This window comes from Canis aureus, chromosome 12 (genome assembly GCF_053574225.1).
Source record: "Canis aureus isolate CA01 chromosome 12, VMU_Caureus_v.1.0, whole genome shotgun sequence".
Classification (NCBI taxonomy): Eukaryota; Metazoa; Chordata; class Mammalia; order Carnivora; family Canidae; genus Canis; species Canis aureus.
This window is the reverse complement of record NC_135622.1, coordinates 34,677,162-34,701,537: the sequence shown is the minus strand read 5'-3', so window position 1 is coordinate 34,701,537 and position 24,376 is coordinate 34,677,162. Positions and strand designations below refer to the sequence as shown.

General features: G+C 34.1%; 1 protein-coding gene and 1 non-coding gene across 6 annotated transcripts in view; one reads left to right on the top strand and one right to left on the bottom strand.

Moving 5' to 3' along the window:
• The window catches only part of RMDN2 (regulator of microtubule dynamics 2), a 67,731-nt gene that overhangs the window by 28,005 nt on the left and 15,350 nt on the right, over window positions 1–24,376 (top strand). For all 5 annotated transcript variants that reach the window (XM_077843580.1, XM_077843581.1, XM_077843582.1 and 2 more), the window contains exons 3-7: window positions 7,845–8,019; window positions 9,124–9,226; window positions 12,945–13,005; window positions 19,299–19,374; window positions 20,248–20,325. In XM_077843580.1, coding sequence (XP_077699706.1) covers window positions 7,845–8,019; window positions 9,124–9,226; window positions 12,945–13,005; window positions 19,299–19,374; window positions 20,248–20,325 — 493 coding nt within the window. The remainder of the gene's footprint in view (window positions 1–7,844; window positions 8,020–9,123; window positions 9,227–12,944; window positions 13,006–19,298; window positions 19,375–20,247; window positions 20,326–24,376) is intronic.
• On the bottom strand, window positions 22,523–22,629 carry LOC144281473 (U6 spliceosomal RNA). The gene has a single exon (XR_013349989.1). It is a non-coding gene; the product is annotated as a U6 spliceosomal RNA (small nuclear RNA).

The following is a 24,376-nucleotide window of genomic DNA, read 5'->3' as shown; positions in this document are numbered from 1 at the left end:
TTTGCCAATTCTTAATAATGCTTGTTTGAGTATGTTAATTCCCTCTAGTGAATTTTTCAACTTATTTTATTTTTTATGCTCCAGAGTTTCTGTTTGATTCTAAAAAATAATTTCTAGTTCTTTGTTGGTATTCTCATTTTGTTCATATATTGTTTTTCTGATTTCTTTTTGCTCCCTTTCCATGTTTTCCTTTAGCTCTTTGAGTACACTTACAAGTATTATTTTAAAATTATTGTCTTAATAAGTCTAAAACCTGTATTTCTTTAGAGTCAGTTTCTGGAAATTTATTTTATTCATTTAAATTGTCCCTCCTATCCTATTTCTTTGTATGGTTTGTGATCTTTTGTTCAAAATTGCACATTTTGGAGTGCCTGCATGGCTCAGTTGGTTAAGCGTCCAACTCTTGATGTTAGTTCAGGTTTTGATTTTGGGGTCATGAGTTCAAACTCCACAGTGGGGCTTCAGCATGGAGCCTACTTTAAGAAAGAAAAGAAAATTGCACATTTGGAAAAACAGCCATATATCCTAGCCTTTGTTGATTGGCTCCATGCAGCAGAAGAACCTTGCTAATTAGCCCAGTGTTCTCAGGTGTTTTCTAGGCACTAGTTTTCCCTGGACCTGTGTGTGTGTGGTTTTTCCCCTCTCTAATTATCCCATATACATGACTGTTTTAAAATATCTTAATTTCAGTGAGTCTTACCCCGTTCTTAGATGTCTCATTGTATTTCTCTCCGTATAATCTCTTGTATTCTTCTCCCCATAATGTCTTGCATGGAGTCACCCATGAGTTTGTAGGACCCTTTGTAGTTCTCATATGCCACAGTACCTGCTACTGCTTTCAACCACCTCCAATCTGATATTGAAATGATGCCTTCATTTCTGTCTGAGCTCTGAGGCAAGCAAAACAGAAAACAGTCTTTCAGGAAGCAGTTAGACATGCTAAAACATTGCAAACAAGTTCCACTCTTTTCCTTCTGTCCCAGGGGAGGAGCTGGGAATTGGAAACTTTCCATCTATGCAATATGATGCCAGAGGTGAGGCAAGGATGAACAAAAATACTATGAAGTTTCCTACCATTTTGAGTATGGCTTTTTCTTGATTTGGCATTCTCTTGGTTGCTGCAAATCCTTGACTGGCTTCTAAATCTCCCACAAAGCTGTTTCAATCTGTCTATTGTTCATCTAGTGTTTCCATGTAGAAATGAGGGCCTAGAGATTCCTCTGTGCTATCTTGCTGACTTCAGTCTCCCTTGGCATCTATATTTTTTAAAAATTGGGAAATGAGGTATTGGGTAAAGCTGAGCAAAAGATACTAGATCAGGGTGCCTGATATAGAGAGATGGCACAGTACTGTAGGTAGGCCTATTCTGATGCAACGCAGATTGATTTTGTAAATACATCACCTTATTTTCATAGAAAATAATGTCATCTTCCCTTTAAATTGTGCAGTGATACCTTCAGAGATGCTGTTGTTGCCATTGAAGTAAGCAATTGATTATGCAGAAGAAATGAAAGGATAAGGGAAATGGCATAGTACTTATTCAAATTGGGAGCAGAAAATAGGGCCAGAAAAGTATACGAAATTCCAAATGCTTGTAAGTAATTTTAACATTTAAGGATGAATCTCTCCAGACCTGCTTAAACACTGTGGGAAAATTCTGTTTTCCCACAGATAGGCTATGAACTGCCTTTTTTTTTTTTTTCCCTACTGCAAATCTAAGCTCTAACCCCAAATTAATACATATGTTTGAATTTTCCCAAGCCTATTTAGATATGCCCTATTTTTAAAATTTGCTTTAAAACTTTCTTATAATTTTTGATAAATGCTCAGTAATAGGTAGAAGATTCTTGTGCAAAGGAGGAAAACACTTGAGTGTTTCTAAATGTGGAGAAAAGACTAACTTAATGTTCTCTTTTGTTTTATTGGTCAGTTTGTCTATTGTTAATACCAATACCATGTTGAATTCTTACAGCTTTATCTTTTATATACTGTAGTCCTGATAGCTATTTTTTAAAAGTGTCTTTGCTCTTCTTGCACTTGCCCTTCCATATTAATTTTAGAATCAGGTAAGTTCCATAGGAAAAACCATTTTGGTGTTTTTTTTTGTTTTTTTTTTTTTATTTTTTTAGATTTTATTTTTTTATTCATGACAGACACACACAAAGAGAGAGGCAGAAACACAGGCAGAGGGAGAAGCAGGCTCCATGCAAGGAGCCTGATGTGGGACTCAATCCCGGGTCTCCAGGATTACACCCTGGGCTGAAGGCAGCGCTAAACTGCTGGGTCACTGGGGCTGCCCCCATTGTGGTTTTGATTAGAATTGCATTAAAGTATAGTTAAATTTGGGGCCATATGAAATTGGTTTAATGTTAACTTCTCTTATCCATGGATATGGTATCTTTGTCCATTTACTTAGATATTCTTTATTGCCCTCAGATAATATTTTTGTAATTTTATATAGAAAAGTGAAAAAAGAAAAAACCTATGTGGAATTTTTTTCTTAGGTACTTTATATTTTTCCTGTAAATGTTTTATGAAATTAGATTCTCTAACTTGTTTTATAGATATAGGGACATAATTGATTTTCAAAAATTGATCATAAATGTTGATTAGTTTTATTTACTTATCTGTAAATTCTGATGGGTTTTGTATTCTATTCCATAAACTCCAAATAATAATAGTTCTGTTTCTTCTCTCTCAATTCTTATAATTTTTGTTTTCTTCTAATATTGTGCTAACAGGACCGGTAGTACATTGTTGAATAGAAGCAATATTAAACATTCTTCTTTATTTCTTATTTTAAGAAGAATGCTTCTAATGTTTCACCATTAAGTGTGAAATGTATTATAGTTTTGGCATATAACTTTTTGTTCAGAAGTCCCCTTCTACTCCGTTTGTGGCTTTGGTATTTCTTTGTCCTAAAATAGAACAGAATTTGTTGAAAAAAAAAATTGGTAACCACTGAAATGATCATGCAATTTTTCACATCCTATCTATTGTGCTAAAGAAATATTCTAGGGTTAAACTGTGCTTGTAATTCCTGGGAGAAATCCATTTTGGTTATGATGCATTCTTTCATGTTTGTTACAGTTTTTTGATATTTTTGATGTCTTTGATATTTTTACATCTATATTTATATATGAAATTGGTCTATAATTTTCATTTCTGCTCTTGTCCGGGTTGGATTTTGGTGTTAGGTTTACCAGCTTCAAAAAATAAGCTAAGTGGTGTTCCTTCCCTCTTTTTGAATTCCTTAGAAGAATTTGAGTAAATCTAATTCTTTGGATATTTGGTAAAATTCCCCATGAAAAAAACTGACCCTCTCTCTTTATCTCTCAATCTCTGTCTCTGTCTCCCTCTTTCCGTGTGTGTGTGTGTGTGTGTGTGTGTGTGTGTGTGTCTGTTGAAATAATATATAGAATCTGGCTTAATTTATTTAATGGCTACAGGAATACTCACACTTTTTGGGATTTTTTTCTTATAAAAATAAAATTTTTATTGAGATATATTCATATACTGTAGAATTCACCTCTTTAAAGTATACAATTTGGTGGGGGGTTAGTTTATTCATAGAGTTGTAAGGCCATCCTGACTAATATCCAAACACTTTCATCAGTTAAAAAAAAAAAAAAAAAAAGGCTATGTACCCTGTATCCACACATTGTCTATTTCCCCTCATCCCCAGGCCCTGTCAACCATTATTCTTACTCTCTGTTTCCATGGCTTTGCTTAATCTGTACATTTCATGAAGTGGAATCTTACCATATGTGGCAGGCCTTTCACTAGGCATAATGTGTTCAAAGTCCATTCATGTTGTATCATGCACTAGTACTTCATTCCTTTATATTACCAAATAATATTCCATTGTTTACTCATTTTGTTTACCCATTTGTCCGATGATGGGCATTTGGATTGTTTTCATTTTTTGGCTATTAGGAATAAAGTTTCTATGTACATTCCTATACAGGTTTTTGTGTGGACACATGCTTTGAGTTCATTTGGGTGTGTACTTAGAAGTGTAATTGCTGAGTCATATGATAACTCATGTTAAACATTTTAAGGAACTACTGAATTGTTTTCCAAACTTGATGTACCATTTTACAATCCCATGAGAAATATAGGAGGATTCCAGTTTTTCTACATCTTTGTCAACAGTCATTGACCTAGGAGGTTTGAAGTGATATTTCACTGTGCTTTTGATTTGCATTTCCCTAATGACTAATGATATTGAGCATCTCTTCATGTGTTCTTTGGCCATTTGTTATCATCTTTTGATGAAATATCTATTAAGTCCTTTTTCCACTTTTAAATTGAATTATTTCTTATTATTGAGTTGTAAAGGTTCTTTATATATTCTATATCAAATATATGATTTTGTATTTTCTTCCATTTTGTGAATTATCCTTTCATTTTCTTGATGAAGAAAATTTCCTTTGAAGCACATTAGTTTTAAATTTTGTAAAATCTCTTTTGTCTTTGTTTTCTTTTGTCACTTGTGCTAGATGATTGCCTAGTGTCTGGTCACAAATATTTGTTTCCTTATAAGAGTTTTATAATTTTAGCTCTTACATTTAGGTTTTTGATACATTTTGAGTCAATACTTACATATGGTGTGGGGTAAAGTGTCAACTTCGTTCTTCTACATGTGGGTATATATTTGTCCTAGTACCATTTGTTGAAAATAAAATTGTATACTCCACTAAGTTGTCTTAATGCTTTTGTCAAAACAAATTGACCATAATCATAAAGGTTTATTTCTGGACTCTTAATTTTTAATAGACCCTTCCTTAATCTCTATTCCATATGTCTATCATCCTTATGCCAGTACTGTCTTGACTACTGTGGCTTTCTAGTAAATTTTGAAACCCGGAAGTGTGAATTCTCTAACTTAATTCTTCTTTTACAGCATTACTTTGGCTATATTGGGTCCCTTGGATTTCCATATGGAATTTAGGATCAGCTTGTCAGCTTTGGGGGGAAAATATTGTCAGCTGAGATTTAATAGAAGTTACTTTGAATCTGTAGATGAATTTGGGAAATGCTGTCATCCTAACAAAATCTTCTGGTTCATGAGCATTATATTTCTTTTCATGTACTTAGATCCTATTCTTTAATTTCAACAATTGTTTGATAGTTTACAGTATACAAGTCTTGCACATAGTTTGTTAAATTCAATCCTAAGAACTTTATCCATTTTTTAAAAAAAGGTTATTTATTTATTTGGGGGCAGGCAGAGGGAGAGAATCTCAAGCAGAATCCCTATTAAGTGCAGAACCCAGTGTGGGGCTCAGTCTACCACCCATAAGATCATGAACTGAGCTGAAATCACGAGTCAGACACTCAACTGACTGAGCTACCCGGGTGCCCCAGAATTTTATTCTTTTTAATAATGTTGTAAGTGAAATTGTTTTCTTCATTTCCTTTTTGGATTGTTCATTGCTAGATGTATAGGAATACAATTGACTTTTATAAGTTGATCTTGTATTTTGCAACCTGTTGAACTTGTTATTAGTTCTGATAACTTTTTATGGATTCATTAGGATTCTATATGAACAAGATGATATCATCTGTGATTAGAGATTACTTCTTTTCAATGTGAGCACCTTTTATTTCTGAACAAATTGATTGTTTCTTTTTCTTTTTTTTTTTTTTTTTTTTTTAAATTTTTATTTATTTATGATAGTCACAGAGAGAGAGAGAGAGAGAGAGGCAGAGACACAGGCAGAGGGAGAAGCAGGCTCCATGCCGGGAGCCCGATGTGGGATTCGATCCCGGGTCTCCAGGATCGCGCCCTGGGCCAAAGGCAGGCGCCAAACCTCTGCGCCACCCAGGGATCCCGATTGTTTCTTTTTCTTGAACAGTTTTAGCCAGTTACATTTTTCTAGATGATTGCCTTTCATTTCAAAGTTTAAATTTATTAGCATAAAATTGTTCATGGTAGTCTGCTATGTAAATCCATACTCTATTTGTAGTAACAATGGTTCTTTGTTTCATTCCTGATGGTGTTTATAATGACTTCTGCTTTTTTCTTTTTTTTTTTTTTACATTCTCTTACATGGGAGGTGTATTTTTTTAAATTCTTTTAAAACTTTATGAAATACAGAGTACATGTGGAAAAGCATACAAACAACAAGTACACAGGTAGATTTTCAAACTGAATACAATGGTAAAGTCAGAACCCATATTTAGAGACTAAATTAATGGATTTTCAAACTGAATACAATGGTAAAGTCAGAACCCATATTTAGAGACTAGAGATAATATTTAGAATATTATCAGTACCTCACATATTCCCAACATTCTTTCATTCAGTCACTCCCTGGCACCAACAGTATAATCCACCTTGATTTCTAAATGCATACATTAGTTAAAATTATGTTTCTACTAATATAAATAACACACTACATACTTATTTGTGTTTAGCGTCTTTCAGTTGACGTTATCTTGTGATATTCATCCATTTTGTTATGTGTGGTTGTAGTCCATTTATTCTCACTACTAAATGCTCTTCCATTGTGTTACTTTACCACAATATATAAGCTTCCTATTCCTAACAGGCATTTGGTACTTTCCAGTTATGGACTATTATGATTGGATAAACATATGTACACATTTCTTCCCTCACCTGAAGGTAACTATTATCCTGAATGTATAATCTATATTGTTTGTTGCTTCCTTTTTTAATATACCATTTTATTGCATGTATATGTATATGCCTTAAGATGCACATTTAATTTTGATTTTTTTTGAAAGAGGATTGTGTTGTGTATAGTTTTAAGAGCTTATTTTTCCACTTAATAATAAATTTGTTAATATTCCTCCATATTTTGCACATCAGTGTATTTCTTTCATTTTGATTTTTGTATAGTATTCATCCACTCTTTGATGGGCATATAGGTTGTTTCCTGGTGTTTGCTATTTGAAAGTACTACTGTCTCTATTATACATACCTTTTTTTTTTTTCCACATCTGCAAGAGACTAGGTTACTAGGTCCTAGGGTATGTGAAAGTTCAATATTAGAAGATAACTCCAAAGTGCTTTCTCAACTGGCTTCACCAGTTTGCATTCAAATCAGATCCTGTGGATTGACAGTCCCCAGCATTTGCTATTGTCAGACTTTTTACATTTTGTCAATGTTTCTTTGTGGTCTTTATTTGTATTTCTCTAATTGCTAGTGAACATTGAACATCTTCTCTTAGCTTATTAACTGTATGTATTTTCTCATTTGGGAAACCAATATATTTATATCTCTCAAGCAAATTTCTGTTGAGTTCACTGTGTTTATTTTAGGAAAGAATTTATGTGTTCTTTGTATCAATGTTTTCTAGTTGTGTGTGTTTCAAAACATCAATTCCTGGTTTTCAATTTGTGTTCTTATATTTTTGAGTGTCTTTTGATTAGCAGCAGTTTTTCATTTTAATATAGCCAAACTTCTTAATCATTCATAATTAATAATCTTTTATAATTAATGTTTTCATATATTGGTTAAGAAAATTTTTTTACTCCAAAGACTAAGGTATTCACCTATAGTTTCTATTTAGGGTTTAGAAAATTTTAACACTTAATTCCTTCCACACTTATTTTTATATTATATGGTAGAGATTCAATTTCATTGTTTTCCATAGGAATTTTTTTTTCGGGCCCATTCCCTTACTTTTCCAGTGATATGACATGCCAACTCCATCATACACATTTCCATATATGTTTGGATCTGCCTCTGGCCTCTTTTATTTCATCAGTCACTCATCTGTTCTTATAGATATTGGCTTATATTTTAAAAGAATTACTCTGGTTATTATATTACTTTCAAGAGATTTGATCATTATTATTTCTGCAATTTTAGGTATATTACAGCTAATACTGACACAGAAGAACAGAGTTTTCCAGTCTCTAAGGCATTTAATACACACATAGAGGAATTAAATTTAGATGTCCTTCTTCAAAAGGCTGATAATTTACGTATGAATGAATGTGGCAAGATGGAGAGTTTTGAACTACTTTGTGATCACAAAGAAAAGGTAAGAGATATGAGACAATAATGTTTATATAGTTTTAATTTTTAATCTGCTATCCCATTCACGGTATGACTGTTAACAACTGTGTTACAGTTTACACAAGCTAAATAGTTGACGCAAAATATTTCTATAATCTGACTGAAATCTTTAAAAAATAAATTATAGGAATTTATTAGGCCCTAAGATCATGAAAATGAGACCCAGATGTATGATTATACACATCTATCTTTATTTGATTCTTATTAATTTGCCGTATTTAATACATACTTTATAACATAAAGAGTAAGACCTACTGCTTCTGTTGGGACAGGAAAAGCTACATATTAAATTTTCTGCCTTAAAAACAAACAAAAATAAATAAATAAATTTTCTGCCTTATAGTTATAGTGTAACTAATAAGCCATCAGTATTTCAGTGTATTTCTACTAATGATCATTTTTTAGCATTTATCGTTGGACTGAATTGGGAAAGCCCATCCCTCCCACTACTACCACCAAAAAGAAAGGGAGTGAGAGAGAGAGAGAAGGAGGGAAGGAAGGAAGGAAGGAAGGAAGGAAGGAAGGAAGGAAGGAAGGAAGGAAGGAAGGAAGGAAGTTCTCAGTATCCCACTGAGCAATGAATCTTTCCTTCCTATGAGCAATTTAAGTCTTAAACCCTTTGCGTGAGGATTTAGCAACTCTAAATACAAAGATTATGATTATAGGTAATTTAGGTTAGAAATGTGACTGCTCTTTTGACTATATGTGATCTATAATGCTCACTGGGGCATTATATTGAAGGTAGTAATTTAGAAAGGAAAATAAGAAGAGACTACAACCCAGGAAAAACTTAAAGATTCTGGCACCTATCAATTCTCTTCTATGTTGTAGAGCTAGTATCTGGATAACATTCATTAGTTTTAAGATCCAAATGTAACTCTATATTAAATCATATTTTGTAGTCATGAATATTTGAATTTAAAATGTTATATGCACATGAGTAGATTCAGTCATCTATAAATTCCAGTTCATCAGCCTAAATTTTTTAGAAGTTGTACTGCAAAACATTCATATAGCCTGGCCAAGTTACTGAGTTAATCTAATATACAGTTCTATCTTTTCTTTTCAGTTTAGAGATGAAATAGAGTTTACTTGGCGATTAACTCGTGCTTATGGAGACATGTATGAGCTATCTACTAATGCACAAGAAAAGAAACATTTTGCCAATATTGGTAAGTATTTTGTAAAGATTGATTATCCTCAAATGACAATCGTTATCTATAATAACCTATTAATGAATTTTAATTAAATTTAAATTATCTTAGCTAAAACCAATATGTTTTATCTATTTTAATATATCCTAGTACTGAAAAATATACAAAGCCTAAGGACAGAAAGGTTTTTTTAGGACTAAGATATATATATATTCTTTTCTTTAAAAAAAGATTTTATTTATTTATTTGAGAGGAAGAGACAGAGAGAGAATACACAGAGACAGAGGGAGAGGGAGCAGACTCCCCACTAAGCAGGGAGCCCAAGCAGGGCTTGATCCCAGGACGCTGGGACCATGACCTGAGCCAAAGGCAGATGCTTAAACAACTGAGCCACTCAAGCACCCCAGAAGTATATATTCTTTAAAAATGTTTGAGCATATTAGAATAGGCAACTGTAAAACTCAAATTTCAGATATTAAAGTTTATAAAATCACAGGCAAAACATTTAAGAGGTAATATATGAGGAGCAATAAGAGGCAGAGGATAGCTGTCTTCAGCGGAATTAAAATAACCCTCCTTGGGATGCCTGGGTGGCTCAGTGGTTGAGGGATGCCTGGGTGGCTCAGTGGCTGAACAGCTGCCTTCAGCCCAGGGCATGATCCCGGAGTCCTGGGATTGAGTCCCACATTAGGCTCCCTGCATGGAGCCTGTTTCTCCCTCTGCCTGTGTCTCTGTTTCTCTCTCTCTGTCGCTCATGAATAATAAAATATTTTAAAGAAATAAAAATAACCCTCCTTGATTCCATAAGGTAGAACTTTATTTGCTGCAGAGAAATAACTACTCAGACTTCAGTGCTTTTTTTTTTCTAAATTTATCTTGATAAAACAAAATTAGCCTTGAGTTGATCATCAGTTAAACTAAGGGGTACAGTACATGGTATTTCATTATACTATCCTTTATACTTTTTTGTGTATTTTTGAAATTCTCCATAGTAACAACAAAAGAAAAACACCCAGAACGTCAAATCTCTTATGCATATATGTCTCACCTTGACTCTCACCTAATATCAAAACTCTTTCTTGCAAAAATCCCCTTAGCTGCCATTTCTCTGAGTTTTAGCAGAGTAATCTGACATCAAAACTTATTTAATTCTTATTTTATTCCAAACTTCCCCTTTTCCAAGCTTACTTTCTCTAAGGTAGCACAAGGAAGAAACAGCAAAACATGATGATACTACAGACTTCATTCCAATCTCATTCCCTGTCATTTTTATTTCCAAGAAGGAAGGTAGTATCTTCAAACTCCTTGTAATTATATTCCTTCTACTTGTAGATTCTCTTTTTTTGCACAAAGAGAAAAAACTGGCTTATGTTCGTATCTACTGAGAAAATCACAGTATCAGTATTAAGTTCTTTTTATTTCCCATAAGCACCTCTCCTACCCCGGGCATCAGGGCTCCTCCTATGTGTGATAGGAGGTAGAAATGATAGCAAAATCACACGTTCTCAGACTCTGGATGAACTGATAGCTCTGTGAGGGGAGCACTATTATAGAAGTAACCATACACTTAAAGAAGCGGATGGAAACCCACCATGAGTAAAAGAGAATGCAGGATGCTAAGAGTAATAACAGAAAGAATGTGATGGCAGGGGCCAGGAGTCTTTCCTGGGGGAAGTAAGAGTTTCACATAGGTGATATTACTTGGGATCTCTATTTTTAAATGGAATAGAAGTTTGATTGAGTTAATGTATGAGGTGATAAAAATGAAAAAAGAAATGAGCTGGAAGGAATCAAGGGACAAAATGGAGCATAGATTGGAATATGATATATTTTGAAGAGAGAAACATTTAAAATATCAAGAAAAAAGAGTGAAAGCCTCAAATGCATTTGTTCAGATATTAAAATATATTAAAAATATTTTTTGTACATTTAAGAAATATTTATGTGAAATTAGTGTGTCCAGGAACAATGTTAAAATGAGGAGGTGGAGGGAAAGAGAAGGGAGAGAGGAGGGAGGTGAATGTGATTAAGAGGATGCTGTGCTAAGGAACTTACTAGATAGATCTGCATGGAGACAGCCCATCATACTTAAGGGTTCAGGTCATAAGTTCTTAGGAAAGGTGATGACAGAGTGCACTGAGCTGAGACCAGTGTTAGAGGACACTGGAACTCGGCGTGAGGGAGGACGAAGTGCTAAATGTTATTCCTCATAATAGCATATTTAAAATTGTTATACTAAGGGCAGATGTGATCACTGGGGAGTGCAGAATTCTTTCAGAGTCCTCAAGCTGGGTTGTAGCTGCGGTGCAGTACATCTTTTGAAGTACTCTGATCATGATTTGTATTCCAAATAAAATATGAATATTATATCTAAAGGAATATTATTATAATTTCCAGAATTAAATAATCAATACAAGTGCCTCAAATAGATCACAAAGTATAATTTTGTACAGAAAACAGCTTTCCTTTCAGACTTCAGCTGCAAAAATGAGACTACCAAACCAGTCTATATACTACCCAGCTTCCTTTTATATTCTCAGGGTAGTGGACTCTCCTCTATGTTAGGCTTGTGGTAGTGCACTAAAAGCTATTTTTGTTCCTTTGGCAAAGCAGCTAAAATGTTGGTTATGTTTTTAATATTTAAATGTACATTTTAAACTATGTTTTTCAGTCATTTACTTAAAAGATACCCTTTTAATATATGTCTACAATGTAATATCAGTATTAAAACACTTCACTTTTTAATTTTTTCCAGTTTAGATAGATTTCTACACAGAATGGTTCTCTTAATGGATAGAGCTATAAAATACAGAGTGTACCACCTTAACAAATTAACAAATAATATGGTTTAGAATAAAAGATCTTTATTTATAAAGATTGTCTCAACCACTTATTTAGAAGAACATTTTTGCAGATCACTGGATGTTCTCTTCAAGGCAACAACAGAAAAATGGAACAAGGTAAAAGGAGATAGCATAAAACAAAGCAGCCCCTTTTTGAGAAGGATTTTCAGAATGTTCAGTTTTGTTGCAAGAATTTTGACTTTTCAGGAAAATAGACAAACCTCTATCCAAAGTAATTATGACATTATGAAAGTTATCCTAAAACTAAGTGAAATGATTTGGGAAGATTATTTATGTACAGAGCCTGTTCATTATTAATAGTGCATGATTAGGTAAGCACTTCTCTGGGAAGCCTTCCCTTTAGATTGAGTTAGTCACTCTCTTCTCTGCCATGCTTTCTCTTTTTTCATCTTGCTTTTAATTTTTGCATGTGTTTTATTTGCTTATATACCTACTTTCTACTAAAACGTGAATGTTGGAAGTCAAAAACTGTGTCTTAATTTGACTTTTTATTCCCAGAGGTTATATGGCACGTACAAAGCACGCAGTAGATGTTGGTTGGGTTAATTACAAAACAATCTCTTAAATTAATACTTTTAAATAATGACTGAATGACTTTTCTTGCACTTGGTTACATCACTTAGTCCAGTGAGCTTAAAACTTGAGCATACAGCAGAATCTCTAGAGGCTAGTTAAAACAGATTGCCGAGACCAAACCTTGTTATGGAATGAGTCTCCCTTGGAGCCCAAAATTTGCTTTTCTAACAAGTTCCCAGATGATGCTTCTGGTCTTGGGACCATATTTTGGGAGCCACTGACTTAATTCAATAATCCACCTCCTCCCCCACCAACTCACATGAAAGTACTAAACATAAGTACATTTGTCTTTTCAGGAAAGACATTAGGAGAAAGAGCTATTACTAGAGCACCCACGAATGGACATTGTCACTTGTGGTAAGTACAAAGAACTTATCCAGTCTTTTAAATTCTCATAGGCCTCAACCTAAGTTACAATTGATTTTTAAGATATTATTGACCCATTTAACCTGTCTGTCACGTTCACTGAAAAGTATATTTAATAGATAGCACAGTAACTATTCTTATTCTCATGTGTTTTGCAGTATGCATATTCTAAATATATCCAAAGTAAACTTTCATTGAAGATTTCATAAGTGAATCTAGCAAGCGCAGTGCCTTTGAACATGTTAAATTCTAATTAAATATAATTTAACTTCTTGTTTGAAAACATACTGAAGTGATGTCCTGTTTCTAAATGAAATATAGGAAGAATGCTTCAAAGAATAAAAGCACGTCACTCATTTCTTATACCTTAATGAGTCCATGTGTACAAATTCTATAGGTCAAAGAGAAGCCATTTTTAATATAAGAAATATAATAGAATATAAGAAAGCTCAAACAAAGGGAATTCATTTGGTAGGTGAAGATCCTTGGGGAAACAAATTTATTCTTGAATATGTTTTGTTTTGGATCCTTTTTATGTTTAGAATTATAAAACACAAATAAAAAGAAATATGTCATTTTAAATTAACATCCTGTGGCTGCGTTTTTACAACATCTTTTAGTTCCTTACAGCAATACAGGTACGTTAGGTGCTAGGAAGATAATGATAAGTTAATTTATGACCCTTCTCTCAGACCTAGGTTTCTGGAAATCCACCCCTTCTCAGGATTCTTGTTATTCTTCTGAAGCACTTTTAGGCACAGTCTCTCTCAGAATGGCTCCCATTCTGCTGGTCCACATTTGCCCCACAGGAAATTCATTTTCATTCCACCAGCTGACTCTGAAATGCAAACCAATTTTCCCAAAGCAGACCAGTTTCTTTACTGTACCACCAGCAGGGGGAGCTCCATTCACACTCTTATCTGAAAGCTTTTCTGCTTACGAGTCAAGTAACCTATTTTCTGTCCCCTAAGGGACACAAGCCAAAATAAAAACAGATCTTTTGATCTGCCCTCGTTTTGGCTTAAGATGAGGCGCAAGCCTTCCTTCTGCCCCCTCCCCTGAGAAGGTGGGAGGTGGAACCCACAGTCCCCTAACAATTTTATCTACAGGAATCCTTCTTTACCTTCTTCTTCTGTAGCCTGGAGAAGGGTAAAGGGCTAATAGCCTGGCAAGACCTGTGGATCATTTCCTTAGCATATCATACAAGAGCATGCAAGAGCATCTTGCTTTAGGAATTGGAGCACCTAATAGAGTATTCTTCTATGCCCTTGGTGCTTCTACCACAACTTTAGGAGAAAGGTAGTTTTGTAGTTAACATCCTAGTACATATCTTTAAGATCATTTTCCCAGTATGTAACAGTCTTGGCTGTTATTTCTACAGCCAAATATACCTTCTCATCTACTTTGCACATTAGTATTAATAAATTAATATATGTATGCATTCAGGTACTTCTGTTGTACTACTTTTAGTTGTAACTGCGATGAATTTGTACTGATCAAACCACACACTCCTCATCTCCTTTGATATTGGAGGTGTTTGGGAGCTGGTTGGTCAGATTTACATGCAGAATAAATTCCCAAGCCCTACTTTTAACTCTGAGCTGCTCCTCCTCACCCTCCCGCTGCATTGCTCTTCCTCTGTCGCTCTCTTCCTTCTCCCATACATACATCTGCATCCATGAAGAATCACATTTAAAACGTACAATTGATTTTAATCCTCAATCTGGGGGCATTTGTCTGTGTAAACTTCAAATTTTCATAGAGGAACAATGTTAAGTCTTCTTTGGAGGCTTCACAAGTACCTTAAAATCCATTTTTTAAGAAGAAAGTATATGTAACTCTGCCCTAGTAGGTAACCCAGTTGGCCTGCACTAATCTGGCTACTTTTCTTTTATCTTCTTTCACTTTTTGTTTTGAATGGATTTGCCTTGTTTATAACTATGTTATTTAACTCCAAGTTTAAATCTTATGGACACCCACACACCCCCACACACACCCATACATACCCACACACACACAGAGTAATGATTAGTTGTGTTACACATGATTTCTTATTCAGTATCAGTTTTTAATTTAAAGAATATTAAAATTAATCAGTTGATAAAATTTAATAAATCCAAATGGCAATATTATCTTTGTTCTTAGAATGTATTATATGTAATAAATACAAGAGTTCTCATTCATTTAAATAGTAGAAGTTTCGCATAATGAAAAAAGAGAAATTAAAACTGACTAGAGGAGCCATGGTTAAAATTTAGGTTAACTGATTCCATAATTAATTGTAAGAAAATATCATCAAAAAGTCTTTTTCAGTATTTAAGACATTTTCTCATTCATTCAGCATAAATGACAATCTATGGCTCTGGGCCAACTGCCTATTTTCATAAATAGTTTTATTTATTATTGGTGCACAGCCACTCCCCTGGATTTGTGCCTAGCAATGATGTTGAATAGTTGCAACCTTGACTATCTGACCTCAAAGCTGAAAATGTTTGCTACAAATTCTGTTGTTTTTGTTATACTCAGCCTCAAATACTTCCAGAATCAAAAGAGTAAAGTCACTGTGGATTTGCAGTTTGTTAGCTGAATAGGCCTGACCTTAATTACAAATAATGTCTTACATATTTGTTGAGCTCTACTGTTCACAAATTATATCCATATGCCTTGCAGCACATGATTCACAGAACAACCTGTTTCCATTTTATAGATAAGGATGAGCAAGGTAGTATGCCTAGGGTGTGTGTGGTGAGGGTGGGGGAGTCATGCTGAATAGTAAGCAAGAGTCACACAATAAATAGAAAAACAAAAACCAGGTTTTTTATTCTTAGATACTCAGTAATTCTTCTATTACATTATTTTTCTACTGCTTTCTCATAGTATAAATAATAAACTAATGGAGTTATTTTGGTAGTTGTGGAAACAGGAGTGTTGGTCATTTATTAAAGATATATTCAATATCAATGCAAAGAAAACACAGAATTTTTGTCAAAGCATGTATGATGAGAATGACCTCTAGATGGAGTTAATAGACCATATTGTGAAATAACATACTTTAGCGTTCCCATCCACTTGAGATGGTTTATGAAATAAAATTTTAAATTACGTTTTAAAAGATGAACAGCATAAAAGAACACACACACATGCACACACACACACAGAGAGACATAAGTGGAACTAATTGCCAGAAAAGAAGCGATGATCCTTTGAGAAAAACTGATTAGGTGAACTTTGAACTAGGGTATGTAGGAAGATAAATAATATTTTAAACTTTATTATTATTATTTTTTTATATTTTAAACTTTAAAGAAACAGACTTCAAGTGGTGCCTGGGTGGCTCAGTTAAACATCCAACTCTTGATCTTAGCTCAAAAAACATAAAAAAACAAAAACAGACTTCAAAAAAATTATGAAAAGCATAAAACTGTATGACATTATTTACAAGGAAAATGTACATATTTCATATAATGGAATTCATAAGTCATAGGGTTTTTTTTTCCTTTTTTTTTCCTCAGAATAGCTTGAAGAGAGTGTGCTGAGAGAGCACTGTATATACCTAGTGGTGTGCACTAAGTCGTTCTGGTGCTAATGTTTGGGAAATAGATGATTGATCCCACCATTCTAGATTGGCAAACATAGATTCCTTTCTTTTGATTCCAGCACAAATATTTGGGTTGCTCCATAAGTCTCTGGAGGAGGAAGTTCAAAAAGATCCAACAAATTTTTCTAAAAATGTGGCGTGATTTGTTTTTTATTTCTTTGTCAGCATATAGGATAGGGCAAGTGAGCTAGTATATCTGGATTTAAACAAGGCATTAAGGTAAGTTTATGTCTAACATTCCTGTGGACAAGATGTAGAAATGTGGGCAAGTCTCTGGGTTACCCGTATAGAGAGGAGGGTTCAAGCCTCAGCTATTCAACAGAGTAACTGTTGGCAACATCTTTGTCAATCTGGAGGTGATTCTAGGGCTCCAGGTCTTCATTATAAACACTGATATGTTGTGTAAAATTGTCAGTTGGTAAAGATATAACACATATGTTTATGAAAGTTGCAAGTAACATAAAATTAGGAGGAACAGAGTGTATGACCTGGTGCCTGACCAGATTCCCCCCAGTGCTGCTGCTAACCCCGTACTACCCAGGCCTCTGCCTTCCCACTCCCAGACCAGCCATTCCCTAGCCCTGGAAATACACCACATGTGAGAAGTCCCAGCCTGCTGGTAGGGGACAGGAGGGAGTGAGGAGATGGGAGCCTTACAAGAACTGAGGCACCTGTAGGTCCTGCTCATCCCCCAGGTTCCCAGGGCAGAACTGGAACTAGGGCCCAGGTACAGCCACCGAGGCTGGGCCTGGGTCTCTCAGCCATTTGGCTTTGTTTCCCTGCCCCTCTGTTTACTTGTAAGTCTGTCAGTCTATTCCTGGGAAGCTCATTACTATGGGCCCTGGTATCTTCCCGGTCTGTCCCATACCGTTAACCATAAACTGATCTCTTACTAAAAAAAAAAAAAAAAAAATGACAATAGTAATTCCAAAGATCTTCACATGTGTGATTTAATAGGGATAAATGTGGAAGGAGGGATAGAGAGAAAAGCATCAAAATTTAAGTTAGGGAAAAATAGATGAAAATTTGAATAAAGCATGGAGTTTAGTTAATAATATATTAATATTGGTACATTGTAAAAATTAGGTATCAGTATTGTTTGATAGTATCAGTACACTTGTGATAAATGTACTCTAGTAATGTAAGGTGAAAACAGTAGAGAAAACTGAATATGCGTATGTAGGAACCATCTGTGCCATCTTTGCAACTATTCTATAAATCTCAAGCTATTTTAAAATAAAAGCTTATTAAAAAAAAAAAAGATGACCTAAGGCTTTAAGTCTGAATAAGTCAGAAAATGATAATGCCCATAACAGAAATGGGGGAATGTGGGGATGTAGTTGTATGGAATTTTGTTCTATTTTCTGGAACTCCCTAGGAGGAATGATAGAACAAAATGACAGCATGTCAAGAGAACATGGTGACCATAGCATTTCTACAAGGGAATTCACAAGTGTTTTTCCAGTAATCCTTTCCTACATGCTCAATCTCTGATGGGTGTAGAGATGTGTGTGTAAAGTAGTCTGATCATAGAATTTGTGATATCTCCTACTCTAGTTATGTTCTCAGACCACTTTTGATAGGTTGATTTGGTCTTCACTCTTGTTTCTACTGTAGCAGATTTGGTTGATTATATAGAAACTGAAAATTCAGAGGTCACACAAGTCAGCACTGAAAACTGACTGTTTTATTGGTTGTCCTAAGTTGTGTGAATTATGTGATCTTTTGTGTTCAGGAATGGTCTTACTGTTCTAAATAAAATCGTTCACTTCATTTTTGTACTTGAAAGTTATGCTTATCCACAGAAATGATGAGATAAATACCCAAAATTACATCTTCCATTTCAGCTATGACAATGAAAGTAATAATTAATACTTACTCTTAAAATATTTAGGTAAATGAATATTTTGCCTCAGACAGAAACACTCTGAAATACTCTGGAGACTTGGCACAGACAGAAACATTCTGGATATAAAAATAACATATCCCCCGATTTTGGAGTGAGCAAATTGCTGAACAAATATTGCACAGAATGTATGTCAAAGAATTATTAATGTAACTTTTAGTATTCTCAGTGGAAAAAAAAAAAAGTAAACAGTTCATGGGATGCCCTGTTCTAGTATGCAGTGCTAACAAGGCAGGATTAAAGGAATTGAAGGGAATTTTTCAGAAAAGTGTGTTCTGAAGTCACCTTTGACTTTGTTTTAGTCATGATATTTATTTTTGTTTTCAGATGACGTTAAGGGAGGCTATGAAATTTTTATTTTTATTAAGGAGGAATAGGGATATGATGATGCAATATATTTTTCAATTTATTACTTGTGTGACTAGGCTTTTTCAGAGAGCCTCTTTGTGACGTTGATGTCAATATTGGTGTTAGCAGCAGCTCATATTTCTTGGAATTCACTCTAAGAGTTCCAGGTAGTACTCTAAGCAATTTTGTGTGTTTGAAGTGTTTTGCCCTTACAGCATACATGTGAGATGGATGGTGTCAGTATCCCCAGTTACAGATGAGGAAACTGGCCTCATGTAGTGTCAGGTATTTTTTATTTTTAGGGCCCTTGCCTCTATATGAATACTTCTGTCAAGTGTTAATGAATGATTTAGAGATATTTTTTTTAAATGTTACATTTGGTGGTATTTGATTAGAAGTTCACAGACTATCCACTGTCTTTATCCTTTTCAGGTATGCAGTTTTGTGTGGCTATGTATCTGAGTTTGAGGGCTTACAAAACAAAATCAACTATGGACATCGCTTCAAGGTATTTCTTAAAATTAAAAATATTTTAATATAGCTGTATGTTCCCCTTAAAGATATAAATCAAGTTATTCAACAATTTAATCTCAAGGAATTTATCTTTTTTATTTAAATGAAGTGACAGTCTTTACATAGTACTGTGCAAAAAGAATAAAACTATTTGGGAGATTGAAGATAATTATTCTGGATCTTGAAAGAAGTCACATAGTAGATGAGTATTACTTTTTCAAAGATGGGGGATTAGTCTTTTGGTCATGAGCTCACCAACATCATAAACATGACTAGGACTAATTAGTTAACATTTCTTGCATATTGATTTGGTGGAAGGAATAGAATCCAATCTAAGGCTTAAACTTAACATGATAAGTGAATAAAATAAGTAATGTATGTGTACATCATTTATAATGTGCCTTTAGCTTTGATAACTCAATATAAATGGTCAGAATCTGTTTTCCAGCTCTCTAAAACCATTTAATAATGTCAGGAGAGTAGATTCCTCCACCACCTAGTTCTGCTATTCTTTCCTCCATTATATCCTAATCATTTGATATTTGCAAGCATGCTTCCATTACTAATAATAAGTATTAGCTAGGCAAGGCATGGGCAGACAAAAATGTCAGCCAGATATTTTCTATTTTCATAGTCACATTTGGCTTTAAATTATCCATAGCTTAATTAAATCATAGTCAAAGTCTGGTTCTACTTGTGAGCAATCATTTTTGATAATTGAATTACTGGTAAGACTTACTTGTATTAATGATAGGGATTGAGGAGGAGTACCAAACAACACGTAAAGCCCCTTGAACTTACTAGGCACACTTCCATTCAACACTGCTTGAAATCTGAGAGATGATATTTATTTTGAATTTTCTTTCAGGAACACCTAGATAAAGCAATCCAATTTTTACCTGAAGAACCCTTTTTGTATTACCTCAAAGGAAGATACTGTTATACTGTGAGTTGAGTATTTTTATCTATAAGTCTTATTTAAATACACTATGATTATGTGATATATTTTCAGTGCCTTATTCTTTAAGTGTTTTACTTAGTGCCTACTATAAGGAAAATGGTAAAATCCATACATATTTTATGAGTTTATGATTGATTTCTTTCTGTACTGTGTTACTGTGTTTTCTGTATTGTGTTACATACAGTATATAATTTTTTCCCTTTACCATCTCTCTATTTCCCCTTGCAGCAATCACTTGTCTCCTTCGTGCTCTCAGGTGGTGACCAATCATCTACTTGCATGTGTCCTATATTGGCACATTACTGTTTGTTTTGTGAGAGGACTTTTTCATTTATCAGAGTATACTGAGCATAAATTACATGCCCACTGTTCTTGTCTTCAAAGAACTGAATTTAGAAAGGCACACGAAACCTATAGAAATAAATCAAGGCAGCTGGCAAGTGTAAAATCTGGTGTCTTAAATGATGTTAGTTTATAGAAAATTAACAGAATGTGAAAATCTATCTTAAGAGATGCATGAAAAAATTATGCTGAAGAGAAATGCTATTTCTGAATGCGAAAATTAGCATAAGCAAAAGAGGAAGTTTTTAATTGAGGTTTGAGGATTGGGAATGGAGAAGGAAGCTTTTTTACTAAACACCTGCTATGTAACAAATGTGCAGTTTATACTTTTTATTTCTTATGTCCTTTAACCCTTGAAACAGCTCTGTAAGCAATTTTTATTATGCCAGTTTTAAATATTAAGAATATGAATCTTCATTAAGGTAGGAAAATCCTCAGGCTTAAAAACCATTGACCCAACATCACATGAGTCTGGGGCTTGGATGTACATTATATTTGTTTAGATTTCTTTCTTAAAAAAAGAAATCTGGAAAGACCACAACTACATGGAGGTTAAATAACATGCTACTAAACAATGAATGGATCAACCAAGAAATCAAAGAAGAAATAAAAAAAAATACACAGGAACAAGTGAAAATGAAAACACAATGATCCAAAATCTTTGAGATGCAGCAAAAGTGATTCTAAGAGGGAAGTATATAGCGACTGAGGCCTACCTCAAGGAGCAAGAAAAATCTCAAACAACTTAATATTACACCTAAAGAACTAGAAAAAGAAGAACAAACAAAACCCACATCCAGGAGAAGGAAAGAAATAATAGAGATTAGAGCAGAAATAAATGATATAAAAACTAAACTAAAAAAAAAAGAAAAAAATAGAACAGATCAGTGAAACCAGAAATGGTTCTTTGAACAGATCAATAAAATTGATAAACCTCAAACTCATAAAAAAAAAAAAAAGAGGACTCAAATAAACAAAATCAGAAACAAAAGAGGAGAAATAACAACTGACACCACAGAAATACAAAGGATTATAAGAGAATATTATAAAAAAGTATATGCCAACAAACTGGACAATTTAGAAGAGATGGATAAATGCCTAGAAACATATAAACTACCCAAACTGAAAAAAGAAAAAATAGAAAATTTGGACAGACCAATTACCAGCAATGAAATTGAATCAGTAATCCAGAAACTTCTAACAAAAAAAAGTTTAGATGTATTCACAGGTGAATTCCATCATATATTTTTAAAAAGATTTTATTTATTTATTCATGAGATACACAGAGAAAGGGAGAGAGAGGCAGAGACACAGGCAGAGGGAGAAGCAGGCTCCATGGAGGGAGCCCAACGCGGAACTCGATCCTGGGACTCCAGGACCACGCCCTGGGCCGAAGGCAGGCGCCAAACTGCTGAGCCACCCAGGGATCCCCTCCACCATATATTTAAAGAAGAGTTAATACCTATTCTTCTCAAACTTTTCTAAAAAGTAAAATAGGAAGGAAAACTTCCAAATTCATTCTAATAGGTCAGCATTATCCTGATTCCAAAACCAGTTATAGACAAGACAATAAAAAAGAGCTACAGACTAGTATCTCTGATGAACATAGATGCAAAAATCCTTGACAAAATATTAGCAAAACAAATCCAACAATACATTCAAAAAATCTTTGACCATGATCAATGGGATTTATTCCTGGAATGCAAGGTTGGTTCAGTATTTGCAAATCAATCAGCGTGGTACATCCTGTTATTAAGAGAAAAGATAAAAACCATATTATCAACTCAATAGATCCAGTAAAAGCATTTGAAAGAGTACATATACATTCTTTTTTTATATATAAAAGTATGAACACTTCACGAATTTGCATGTCATCCTTGCGCAGGGGGCTTGCTTACCTTCTCTGTATCATTCCAGTTTTAGTATATGTGCTGCCGAAGCAGGCACCATATCCATTCTTGATAAAACCCTCAACAAAGTTAGTTTAGAGAGAACATACATCAACATAACAAAGGCCTTATATGAAAAATCCACAGCTAATGTTATACTCAGTGGTGAAAAACTGAGAGATTTTTCCCCTAAGATCAAGAACAGGACAAGGATGTCCACTGTCATTACTTTTATTCAACTGGAAGTCCTAGCCACAGCAGTCAGACGAGAGAAGGAAATAAAAGGCTTCCAAATTGGTAAGGAAGAAGCAAAACTTTCACTATTCACAGATGAGATGATGTTATATACAGAAAACTCTAAGGACTCTGCCAAAAAATTACTAGAACTGATGAATGAATTCAGTAAGGTCACAGGATACAAAATCCTGTTGCATTTCTAAAATCCATTGTATCTCTAAAAAGAAGAGAGAGAAAGTAAGAAAACAATCCCATTTATAATTACAAAAATAATAAAATAGCTAGGAATAAACTTAACCAAAGTGGTAAAAGACCTGTACTCTGAAAACTATAAAAAGTTGATGAAAGAAATTAAAGATGACCCAAAGAAATGAGAAGACATTCCATGCTTATGGATTGAAAGAACAAATATTGTCAAACTGTCTATACTACTTAAAGCATTCTATAGACTTAATTCAATTTCTATCAAAATACCAATAGCATTTTTCACAGAACTAGAATAAACAATCATAAAATTTGTATAGAACCACCTGAGTAGCCAAAGCATTCTTGAAAAATAAAAACAAAACTGGCAGTATCACAATTCCAGGTTTCAAGTTATATTACAAAGCTGTAGTGATCAAAACAGTATGATACTGGCACAAAAATAGACACAGATCAATAGAATAGAAATCCCAGAAGTAAACCCACAATTGCATAGTTAATTAATCTTTGACAAAGGAGAGAAGAATTTGCAATGGGAAAAAGTCTCTTCAACAAACAGTGTTGGGAAAACTGGACAGTTAAGTGCAGAAGAATGAAACTGGACCACATTCTTACATCATACACCAAAAAACAAAACAAAACAAAACCCTCAAAATGGACTAAAGACCTAAATGTGAGGCCTGAAACCATAAAAATTCCAGAAGGGAGTACAGACAGTAATTTCTCTGACATTGGCCATAACAACATCTTTCTAGATATATCTCCTGAGGCAAAGGAAACAGAAGCAAAAATAAACTATTGTATATACATTAAAATAAAAAGTGCACAGCAATGGAAACAGCCAACAAAACTAAAAAACAATCTCCTGAATGGGGAAGATATTTGCAAATGACATATCAGTAGTGCCCAAAAAACATAAAGAACTGATACAACTCAACACTCAAAAACAAATAATCCAGTTTAAAAATGGACAGAATGCATAAAGAGAAAATCTTCTTCCAAAGAAGAAGTACACAGGACCAACAGATACATTTGAAAAGATGGTCAGCATCACCAGGGAAACACAAATCAAAACCACATTGAAATATCACTTCTGATATTCTATCAGAATGGCTAACATCAAAAACACAAAAAATAACAAGTGTTGGTGAGGATGTAGAAAAATAGGTACCCTCATACACTATTGGTTGGAATGCAAATTGGTGCAGACACTGTGGAAGATAATATGGAGGTTCCTCAAAAAATTAAAAAATAGAATCACCCTATGATCCAGTAATCACACTGCTGAGTACCCAAGGAATACAGAAACTTTAATTCAAAGGGATACATGTGCCCCATTGTTTATTTTAGCATTATTTTCAATA